This window comes from Barbatula barbatula (genome assembly GCF_947034865.1).
Source record: "Barbatula barbatula genome assembly, chromosome: 1".
Lineage (NCBI taxonomy): Eukaryota > Metazoa > Chordata > Actinopteri > Cypriniformes > Nemacheilidae > Barbatula > Barbatula barbatula.
The window spans coordinates 7,114,471-7,126,257 of NC_136766.1; the positions used below are offsets into that span (position 1 = coordinate 7,114,471).

General features: G+C 37.1%; 2 protein-coding genes across 2 annotated transcripts; both read right to left on the reverse strand.

Moving 5' to 3' along the window:
- Window positions 1-27: 27 nt before the first annotated feature.
- bco1 (beta-carotene oxygenase 1) lies at window positions 28-4,553 on the reverse strand. The gene is made up of 11 exons (XM_079457246.1): window positions 4,030-4,553; window positions 2,829-2,957; window positions 2,553-2,682; window positions 2,240-2,387; window positions 2,013-2,154; window positions 1,438-1,661; window positions 1,103-1,360; window positions 925-1,027; window positions 741-835; window positions 559-670; window positions 28-398 (listed from the first exon to the last, which is right to left on the reverse strand). The coding sequence occupies exons 1-11, from the start codon at window positions 4,103-4,105 to the stop codon at window positions 244-246; spliced, it is 1,572 nt and encodes a 523-aa protein (XP_079313372.1). The 5' UTR covers window positions 4,106-4,553; the 3' UTR covers window positions 28-243.
- A 1,755-nt stretch (window positions 4,554-6,308) lies between these two features.
- On the reverse strand, window positions 6,309-11,495 carry bco1l (beta-carotene oxygenase 1, like). Its single transcript, XM_079457233.1, has 11 exons — window positions 11,264-11,495; window positions 9,349-9,477; window positions 9,092-9,221; window positions 8,860-9,007; window positions 8,627-8,774; window positions 8,312-8,532; window positions 7,924-8,190; window positions 7,719-7,824; window positions 7,450-7,544; window positions 7,231-7,342; window positions 6,309-7,111 (listed from the first exon to the last, which is right to left on the reverse strand). The coding sequence occupies exons 1-11, from the start codon at window positions 11,439-11,441 to the stop codon at window positions 6,954-6,956; spliced, it is 1,692 nt and encodes a 563-aa protein (XP_079313359.1). The 5' UTR covers window positions 11,442-11,495; the 3' UTR covers window positions 6,309-6,953.
- Window positions 11,496-11,787: the final 292 nt, after the last annotated feature.

The window sequence follows — 11,787 nt, forward strand, 5'->3', positions numbered from 1 at the left end:
ACACAATTCAAATAAGAATTCAATTGAAGCAATAACAATTTCATCTTTAATGACTACGGAAACAATATATTTATACATTACATTTACCAGTTGTACAGCTTTCAAATGGAGACCATGTCTACAAAACGATTTTGTGTTCAGAGGGTTATAAAAAGTGTTACCAGACACAAAATTATTACATTTCAGTAAAGATATCAACATTTGCAGGACATTCCCTACAGCTTGCATTTGTGACAGAAACCCTTAACTGCTGTCTGGTATAAAGTGTCCATGCATGTCCATGTGAAACTCTGCATCTACGTATGCCCGTGCAACCTCTTTGAAAGACTTCCCGTCAAGCACCAGCAGAAAGCAACGCTGGCCGGGTTTGGTGTTTATGACGGATGTTAGGACTACCCCTACACAAAATCAAATGCATTTGTTTAAGGTTATGATAAGTTAAGTAGTAAAATTATGCACTTCCAAAGCATACAATGAAATAATATCTCGGTTTTATTAAAGGCATTAGAATTTGGTGAAAAGGAAATATAAATATATTACAGGATGAAAAAAACTAACCATCATCTTCGTCAACAGCATTGGGCCTGGGAATAAAAACTGACTCTGAGGGTAAGCAGTCCTCCTCCATCCATTCATTCTGCTGCTTGGTCTCAACATCAAGCTTCACAATCTAAAAAATATGTTTTGTCCTTACTATTAATTCAATAGCATTAACTGGTAAAAGATTAAACTTTTCATACCTTTACGGCCACTGGAGATTTCTCAACTAAACACGCATATGTATATCTGTACTTTCTTCCATTGAAAATGTAATTAATCCTTGGAAGTTCCACACCTAAATGCAATAAAATGATTTAGATTATACACACAGTAAAACAAAGTATTTTTTATTACTCATAGTGGGAAAAACATACATTATCTCACCATCAAAGAGAACTTCGCCCTGACACAGAACTTTTCCATCTTTTTCTTTCACAGCACTCGCCTTCGTATATTTAAGTTTGACCAGATCCTCACCCGTCTCACCCTGTTGGTGTCACAAAAAACTCATTCATTCAATTCAATCCTAGTGAACTCCTTTGTTAATAAAACAACAATGTACCTTGTCACTGAGGGGCAACACGAATCGTTTGCACCTGGGCTTACAGTACAGGGGGTTAGTTTCAGAGGCCAACGGCTCCTTCAGCTTGTCCAGGTAAAACATATTATACAAGCTGTTGTCATCATAGGCGATCATATCACAAACAACATGGCCGTCATCTTCAAAGGCATTGACTTGATGGTAGACACACATCGCACCCGTGTAGAATTTGGTCCCGACCTCCTTCTTTGTCTTTCGATCGATGAGATGAATCAACGTCTGGGGATAAAAAGAGAAATTACAGGAACTTTCTCAGCAGACATGTGTGCACACTGGCAAAAATCAAAATGTCTTACACTTTCTTCTGGGTGGAACTTCATGCAGCTGGCCCAGCTGACCTTCCTTAGATAAGCTGTGGCCATTTTCAGGATGTCCAGCTTCAAAGGCTGTTCGATGAATATGAAGTAGTTATCGGTCATGCCAAAGCTGTGGTGATAACTGGGTGTGAGGAGGGAGCGACAGGGCACGGTGCAAACAACCTCCACGTTCTTTAAAGCCGTCTGAGATTTGTCCGACCCACCTGGATACAGGAACAATCATTGAGGGTTTAGGGTAGGGTAACTGTAGGGTATTTTTTAGTTTCCTACTTGTAAGTCGCTTTGGATAAAAGCGTCTGCCAAATGAATAAATGTAGGAGACATATATAGTTTCATATTGTATGTATAAGTGCAAGTAGAACCTAGCAGAATTGGTAACCAGGGTGTTCTGGAAGGATTTTAGGTGGTTGCTAGGTGGTGTTTAATATTTATTTGCATATTAGCAATGAAAACGGTGTAAAAATGCACACAACTCACACAATAAGGTCTGTATGTATGATGAAACAAGTCGTAAAGAGATTTGCATCCCAATTTTAAAATGTCAACAATCTTACCTGCTGCTGGAACCTTGAACAATGTGTATTTTGTTTTGCCCTTCTCTGCAATGGATGTGCCCATACTGTAGCTATTTCCTTCTTTATCATAATGTGTATGTGACGCTACTATATTTACAGGAAGATGTTTTAGGTAGTCCACCTAAAAAAAAGGAAGAACAATATTCATATGAACAGGCAAAACTACTTACTTCTTTTAAAATAATTAGAAATAAGTTTTGATTGACCTTGTCTTGAGTCTCTAAAGTGACAGGGTCAATTTTCCGAATATAGTTTGTTTCAGATGTGGCATGATAATCATTTCCATATTTGATGATGTTATTGCCACAGTTATCAGTGAAGTCTGGGATAGTGTGACTGAGAAAGGTGATCACTCTGAAATGTACAAAACTTAAGTTTTACGAACTCCAAATTCCATCTTCTAACTGCACAGTAGGACATGCATACACATATATGCAGTACATCAAATCAAGTCATTTATTAATACTGAATGTGAAAATACATACAGAAATAATAGATTTTCGGAATACGGTTACCTACTTGGAGAAAATATTTTTACACGGGTCTGGGTAAGCCATGGTTCCCATTTCTGATATCACTATTCTGTTGGCTTGCATGTTGCTGTTGTAGGTGTCACCTCTGAGAAATTTGCTCCTGTACGTCACCTCTCCTAAAAATGCAGGAATACTGTATTAGCAATGCAGGTATATCCAAAGTAACAAAGGTCCTAGGTCTAGGCTAGGGACGGTATAAAAATATTGATAAGAGACTTGGCAACAGGAACGGTTCAACAATATATTATGTCAGCACTCATACCATTTTTAATAGAGAAACTGTGTAAAAGTGCCATTCCATCGAACCAATGGTTATAGGAGGTCTCTCCCACCGAAAAGAGACCGGGACCATTGCGTACAAGAGTGCCTTCTAGCCAATCAGGAAGCAAACCTTTGGAAATCACAATAAAAGAAAAACAATAAAGACATTTACAATTTCACTTCTACTCCGGTCATTAATGAAATTCATAAATTGTGATTTATGAGTCACTTGGTATAAAAGTGTATTTTCCTGTTCATCTGCTGTTTGTCTGTAGATGTCAGCAGATATCCTTATACTACAAGATATACTTCCAATCAAAGGGTCACTGTAGTACAAAGCCTTTGATCTGAAGGCAAATGTCTTGTCTAGAAAACCACATTTAGAGGGAGTTTTCACAAGTTATATTTGTGCAAACATACGGAGTTTCTTTTTCCAAACCAAACTAGTATTTAACAGCTTTGATGTTTAAAATGAGGAAAATATAAGTCTATAAGTTCAATTCAATTCAATTTTATTTATATAGCGCCTTTCACAATTTGCATTGTTCCAAAGCAGCTTTACAGGGAAACTGTGACCCTACGGTTTGAACGGAGGTGTATCCTGAGTGAAGAGTGTTTGTCCACCAAAATGCAATAAAGTTTTTTTATGTTATCATGTTTTTTTCCCAAAACAAACCAACTGCACTTTGATTGATATTAATTGGAATGCACGATACAAAACATGATTAAAAAACGAAATAAACTCTTCATATAGTAGTGTAGTGTAGTGTAGTGTAGTGTAGTGTAGTGTAGTGTAGTGTAGTGTAGTGTAGTGTAGTGTAGTGTAGTGTAGTGTAGTGTAGTGTAGTGTAGTGTAGTGTAGTGTAGTGTAGTGTAGTGTAGTGTAGTGTAGTGTAGTGTAGTGTAGTGTAGTGTAGTGTAGTGTAGTGTAGTGTAGTGTAGTGTAGTGTAGTGTAGTGTAGTGTAGTGTAGTGTAGTGTAGTGTAGTGTAGTGTACAGAACAACAACAAAATAAAAACCGTTTTCTTATCAAAGCACTTTCTCATTTAATTGTTTTTTTAGATGTGGCTAGTTAGCAATACGAGCAAGAAAATCCCCCCAAAATATGGAGATATGTTTAACTACGACATTAACGTGTTTACTATAAACGTGCTGTTTCCACTGAGAAATGCTGCAACACTGCCGCTTCGATTCATTCTTACCTTTCACCTCTGCCTTGATGGGGTCGGGGTGTTCCTCCTTGTTTTTACCATAGGCGTACTGCATCTTTTCTCCCATCTTTTCTTCAGTCTGCAGTTAAATGGCAATTGCTCTACTTATAAACTCGGACTCGCTCTATTTAGGCGTTTTGGACTTCATACTGCGTTGCACAGACCTGCTCATTAAATGACATTAAAATATCGCGAGATCAATTCGAAAGCTGCGCTTTGAAGTCGCTTTCGCGATACTTTGACGTCATACGCTGATCGATCTGTGCAGCCATGAATAAGGACTCCGCCTCTCAGTAAAGAACGATCAACTGCAAGGATATTGAGTTCTCAACAAACCCGATGATTTTAGTGATAGCTCTCCTTATCGGGCTTTGATTACCGGCCTTATCATAATCGTTGTTCATGAGATGTAAACAAGTCCAGTTTAGGCTGTATTGAGTTTCATATGTGTAGTGTTTGGAAACGTGGACTCTCAAACCTTAATTCGAGGCGCATGCTTTGAATCACGTGGTCTCACACGAGGTGGGTGTGTCAGGTCTTGAATTGTCAAGTATGCCTAGATGATGAAATTAGGGAAATATTTCATTCAATTTGAATAACTACCACATTTAGTTTAAACATCAGACACATCTTTTTAATTTACATTTAGGCATTTGGCAGACGCTTTTATCCAAAGCGACTTATATTGCATTATCCTACACGTTTTACTTAGGTATCTGCAATCCCCTGGGATCGAACCCACAACCTTGCGTGGTTAACGCAATGCTCTTGACACTGAGCTACAGGAAAGCACAATCTTGCATCATAATATATATATTCCGAAGGTTAAAGCTGCACTAGTTAGATCAACAGGAACCAGGAACACTTCCAATAACAACTGATGCATTTGTTGCATCAAAGAGTGCAGAACAGTACTCTACTCTCAGCCAGTCTTGTCTCATTGTTCCAAGGTAACTAGAGTGGGCAGGACGCAGTCCAAGGTTACCGGAGCGGGTAGGACGCAATCCATGGCCAGACCTGACAAATGCTGTGATGATAGAGCTGGACAAAGGACATGGCAACTCTACAAAATTTCAACCGCTACTAGATTATTAATGTGATACAGAACAATATAATAATAAATTCTGCACTTTACTGGGTTCTGTACATGATACTGTTAAATACTCTTATGATTTGACAATAGCGGTTAACTAATGTAAACGATAGTGGGACCTTATCTGTGGTGTGAGGAAACAGCACAAGATAGTGTTAAAAGATAAGTGGCGCACGAAGAGTATTGTCAGACTTAAAGCAAAGTAAATTGGTCTAAACGTTTTGCTTACTAAGTTATATATGTAAACATCACGTTGTAGTATGATTTTCTCTGTGTGTAACCTATGTGACAAAGTGAGCCGAATGTTTCATTCATGTTTCGTTCATCATATTGTGGATTTGAGAGCCGATGCTGTGTGAACTGACTGCTGGAATCACAGGAACATGCCATGTGCCAAGCGCCTTTCATCAAAACAGAGACCCCATATAGGAGATGGACAACTTACTCTCTATATAAATAAATGTAAAGGTAGCTGTACTTCTGCCTTAAAGTTTCTATTTATTGGTCCATTTAGTTACCGTGCTATACAAATTCAAACAAAAACTATGAACTTCTCAATTCAGGGAATGCAACACATTTCCACTATAGAAAACAGTTTTTATCTATCAGATAAGTGTGGGTCCTTTCAGATTTGTGGTATGATTTATTTATGGCCTTCAGGACTGTACATTGCCCTTTTTGAACTTTACTCGTAACAATAAATGATTACATAATTTCAGTACACAATCATCAAAAGTATTAGGTTGCACTTTCCTTTGGATTAAATGTCACACCAGCAGCAAGCGATTTGTGAAAATGAATGGTATTTTAGTTATACAGTAAATTATTCCACCTGTTTAGTGAAACTCATTAAAGGAACTTCACCCAAAAATCTATGTATCAAACCTATACATTTCTTTGTTCTGATGAACACAGAGAAAGATATTTGGCACTTTTGACTACCTACTAGGGCAATCTGTCTGGTTATACGCATTCTTCCAAATATCTTTCTCTGTGTTCATCAGAACATAGAAATTGATACAGATTTGGTAAAACGTGGTGAGTAAATGATGACAGAATGAGTGAAGTTTTTTGAGTGAAGTTTCCCTTTAAATATTAATATGAAATATACAGTCTTGAACTGTGAACTTTGAAACTATATCAGTAATATTTTGCACATTTAAAGTAAAGAGACTTTCATTTATCATTTATGTTTTATTAGAAAAATATTTTCTAATATACAACATTGCCAAATTAGATTTCAATTGCAGTGCTTTGAATTTGAAATATCACAAAAAGAAATGTTATTGAATCTAGAGTAAGAGTAAGTATGTAATCATTTAGTAATCATACTGAAGAGTTCAAAAGATACAATAATCTACATTATCAATCTAAATAATACATTTTATAACCATAGATTTAAATTTTATACTTAGTTGCGATGAACTTTAACCACAGCGACTAAGTGCTTTTAAGGTATACATTCATATGTCATAATATAACATTTCACAATGTGCCTTACTCGGTTTAACCTCATGACTCTTGATATTAAAATCATATTTGTTTGCAACAAAGCCCTGTTTGAACTGTAAAATATAAAATGATATAATTCAATATAAAGACAATGATGATTAACACAAATGCTGAATCCCATTTAGAATCTTTAAATATATTACTATCACCTTTTACAGGGTGGATACAAAATTGTCTCTAATTCTTAAAAAAATTACAATTAAAAAAAGCATACTCGTATTGTCTTATTGTAACAATCGTTTTATGCAAATTGTATCACAGAAGATAAAACTCAGGTTTCAACTGGCTGTGGTGTATTTTTTGTACAATATTAGGTGGATGTGTCACGTATGAATAATCCATGCAGGTCCATATGAACCGAGGCATTAATTGAAGCCCGGGCGATCTCTGTAAAGGACTTGGCGTCAAGGACCAGAAGGAAAGGTGGCTTTTTAGGGTTAAGCGAAACCACCGAAGAAAGAATAACACCTACAAATCAAGAAAAGGATGACATTCACATTGAACATTGGTTACAAATCTTGTATTCGTTTCGATATTATACATTAACAGTATTGTTTTAATGTACAATATTTTCATAAAATACTTACCATCATCCTCTTCAACAGCATTTGGAGAGGCAACAAACACTGGTTCTGATGGGTAACCATCTTTATCCACCCACTCGATATGTTTTCTGGTGACTATATCAACTTTTGCAAGCTGTACGGTACATAAGTACAAGAATAAGTGCCGACTTGGCTAAATTACTGCTTTTGCACACAGGACAAAATGCCTTACAGTAATGGATTTAAAATGATCAAAATGACCTTGTTTGGATATGGTGACCACTCGACCCGGGATCCGTAGAAGTACCTGTACTTTTTAGTGTTGTATTTGTAGTTGATGCCTGGTAATTCTAAACCTGCAATGTTGCAATATAAAGTTGGTTGCTATTACTTCATTAAGATTCATTAAATGTTTGTGGGCCCATTTGCACTTAATGTACTTCGGTGCAATGTAGATTTCTTTGGTTAAAATTGTCTACCAAATGCATAAATGTAAATGTTTTGCTGAAAAATTCAGAATATAATCTCACCATCAAAAAGAGTTTCATGTGTGCAGTACAACGAGCCGTCCTGCCTCAGCACTGCAGTGGCGGTTGTGTCTTGCAATTTGACCAAGTTGGTGTCTGGTGGAGTTTCCTGATAGCACAAGGAAAAACAAAGAAATATTATCTCTAAGTTTAAAAATGTAAGAAGCATTTGCTGAGGCAAGTTTTTCCTTCATCTGCCCTATTTCACCTTGTCTATGTTGATAGGAAGGACAAACCGCTGGCATGATGGTGGTGAAAAATCTTTGTTAGTTTCTATGAACTTGTCACTATCCTTCTGCATGTTTTTTATATAGAACATATCGTACAGATTGCTGTCCTTGTAGGTGATCAAGTCAAAGACAACATGGCCGTCCTCCTCGTAAGCGTTGATGTGATGGAAGAACACAAAGGCATCTGCATAGTACGTTGTGCATAACACTTTCCCAGTTTTTCTATTCACTAGATGGATGACGGTCTAAAAATATCAAGCATAACCATTTTTAGACTACATTGGATATGTATTAAAGCACACAGATGAGCAGATGTGATAGTTTTTTAGATGATTTAGCAAAATGAAGGGAAGTAGTTTTGCTTACAACATCATCTTTGTCAAATTTTAAGCAACTGCCCCAGTTGACGTTTCTGAAGTAAGCTGTTGCCAGTTTCAGTGTATCCAGTTTGAAGGCCTGCTCCACAAAGATGATGTAGTTCTCCGTCATGCCGAAGCTGTGAAAGTAGCTAGGGTACAGGGTGGAGCGGAAGGGAATGGAACAAATTTTCTCCAAATTTGTGAGTGCTGGCTTTCTCATCCCATTTTCTGCAATGGAAAGAAAATGGATTTGTATAATAGATGTTTGTGTTGGAATGCATTCTGAAACCTAAGAAAGAATTTGCCATATTTCTATCTGTACCTGAAGCATTAGCAGGCACCTTGAAAATAACACATTTCGGCCTGCCCAAGCCAATGATGGCTGAACCCATGTTGTACGCGTTCCCATCATCATCATAGTGTGGGTGTGCCGTTGCAAGGTTCAGGGCAATGTGGTTTCTGTAGTTAGTCTGAAATAAAAAAAGAACAAGGATTTGCAACCAGTCCTGTGACCAAAAATGTTGAAAAAATTAAAAAAATTAATGTTGGACTCACTCTTCCTAAAGTGTCAAGAGTCAATGGGTCAACCTGATTAATGTAGTTCACCTCAGATGAAGCGTAATAATCTTCACCATATTTTATGATGTTAATGAGATTATTATCTGTAAAATCCGGGATGGCATTCAGCAGGTAACTGAAGGTTCTACAAAGCAATGTAAATCTATTATTAATGATGTCGTTTTAGATCGGCTCAGTTTGTGCAAATGAGAAAAGAGATTCTGTTTACTTGGCAAATATGTTCTTGCAAGGATCTGGGTAGGCCATGGTTCCAAATTCAGTTACAATGATCCTCTTAGCAGCTGTGTTCTTTTTGAATGTTTCACTCTTCAAGAATTTACTCTTGTAAAATATGTCACCTGAAATAGGTTGAGAGTTTTATTGTAATGCATATAATACTCTGCATGTACTCTTCTGTGCATACAGTAGTTTAGAGTAATACACTGGTTTCCATAAATTTAGCATAAAACAATCTCGTCCACTTACCATCTTTAAAGGTAAAACTGTGAATGAGAGACATCCCATCAAACCAATGCCTGTACGAAGTGTCGCCAACCGAGAACAGACCAGGACCATTGCGCAGAAGTGTCCCCTGAAGCCATGTTGGGATGGATCCTATGGAAGACAGACTCTTTAATGTCTGCACAATGACTACCTCAATGTAGGTAAAAACTTTAGATGGCTTTCAAAACATTTACCCATTAGATTTACATGCTGTAGTATGCACACCAGGCCAGTGGATGGTGATGATATAGTGTAAAGAAACAATACGTGACTTTGTACATGACCAGTTTAAAGCCAAAAGTGCTTTTTAATATTGTCAGCGAATGTAAATAGTGTGTCTCCGCTGGTCTTATTGGTGCAGCAGATCCACATTTTTGCTGGGGAAACGTTAATAAAAAAATTAATTGTACTAACCTCACTATTCTTAGCTTTGTATACTGTGCTAGGCTTTAATGGACTAGTTTTGATGCACTTTGTTGCCTATGTTGTTATAATTGCTTCCAATGTTTCCTCATCTGTAAGTCGCTTTGGATAAAAGCGTCTGCTAAATGACTAAATGTAAATGTAATACATAGTTGAGCAGTGAGAGCTCACAGTACGGAAAACCATCATATTGTTTTGGCTATATTCGCGCGACCCCATCGTTTCCAGAGAGTTCCATCTTGCAGTAAATATGGAAACGAAAACGGCGGTGTTTTCGAAAGGTTGCACTTTGAGACCCGTTTTTAAAAGGTTGCGTTTTCAGTCCCCTAAAACGCTATTTCCTTGTAAAACGGACAGCCAGAACACATCTTTTTTTTTTTGCATTTTCAGTTGAAAATGGTCTCCTGTAAACAGTAGTGCATTACTCTGCATTACTTGACAAGATGAGTGGAAACAGCTGTTTCAAAAGCTTTGATTTTGTTTACAAACTTACAGAACACACAGAAGACATGAATTTATATTCTATGTTCTATTTATGAATTGCAACCGAAGCGACACAACAAGGACATTAGAAACGAATTAGATCCCATCAAACCGGATGCGCGCATTGAGAACAAGCAGGTTGTCATGTTGCGTAGACACGGTGTATATTAAATAGTTTAAAACCAAATATGTGAAAAATATAACTTGATGATAGACAACGCAATAATTATTCTTATAATAGTTGTTTTGCTACGTTTAGAAATACACTGCTATACGAAAGTGGTTTTCAAACGGGGGCCCCAAGATGGATCCAGGGGGGGCACAGATTGTGTTGCATTAGCCTACATGAAAATAGAAATGTATCATACATTTGATGTTACCAAACATCAGAAAATTAAGACCACCAACCAAAAGTATCGATATTCCAGCATTGAATAACACAATTTGTTTTGTGTTTAATTAAAATTATAAATGTAAGCCTATACATTTTTATTAAGGGGAGCCGCTTAAAATGTAAAGTGATGCACTCTACACAAACGACGGAAAAGTTTGAGAACCGCTGCTGGATTATATAGCATATGGATTATATAGCATATATGCATATGGATGCTTTTTTATTTTCATACACATCTCACCCTTTGATCAAATACGTTATGTTACATTTTTGGCAGGTGTGGGTTGAAGTCGAACTACGTCAAACATCACATTTCCCACGAAATCTGAGCTCATAAATAGCCATAAATTAACTGTTGTAAATCGAAGAAAGGTCACCTGCTTGTCTTTTGTTTATTTCAACCAAAAAGTTGGGGATTGTAGATTGCATAGCTTCATTTATGTGGCTTTTGTAAGTCACAATATAAAACATTCTTATCTTGTATATTTTAATACGCCATTTTGTGCATTTATTATTTTAAACTTCTGGTTTAGGAGATATATAGGCAACACGACTTTATAGGTTATTCCATTTGTCTCGTTCACTCGTAGCATTTACCTGAAACGTCTGCCTTTAGCGGCTCCGGTGTCTCACTTCTGTCCCTCCAGAAGAAAGACAGCATGCAGGGCTCCTGAATCTGCTCCGAACTCATTTCCATTGCAGCACAACACACACACACCGCAGGGATAACGTCAGACGTGATATGCGTCCGCGTTCCTGCGTGCTCATTGGACATTGCACAACTATAATGGGTCAAGTTTCATACTCGTCCCTTTCCGTAATATTTCGTGCAGTTGTTTTATTCCCGACACTATTTATCAACAACCAATTACACAGCAGACATTCATGTCTGGCACGTCATTAAAGTGAAATATTCACCTAATGTCAATGTGTTACCAGAGTGTATGCATACTGTACTCGTGAGATTGTAGCATATTATGCATGATATGACTATTTAATATACTAGAAATATCTACGAGCCAACTTTGATGTGGGTGTTGTTCCATGTTTATTTAATTCCCTGTAAGTATTGCGACATTTCAAGGCCATTTACATAATACTGCATGCAAAGGCACGTGTTT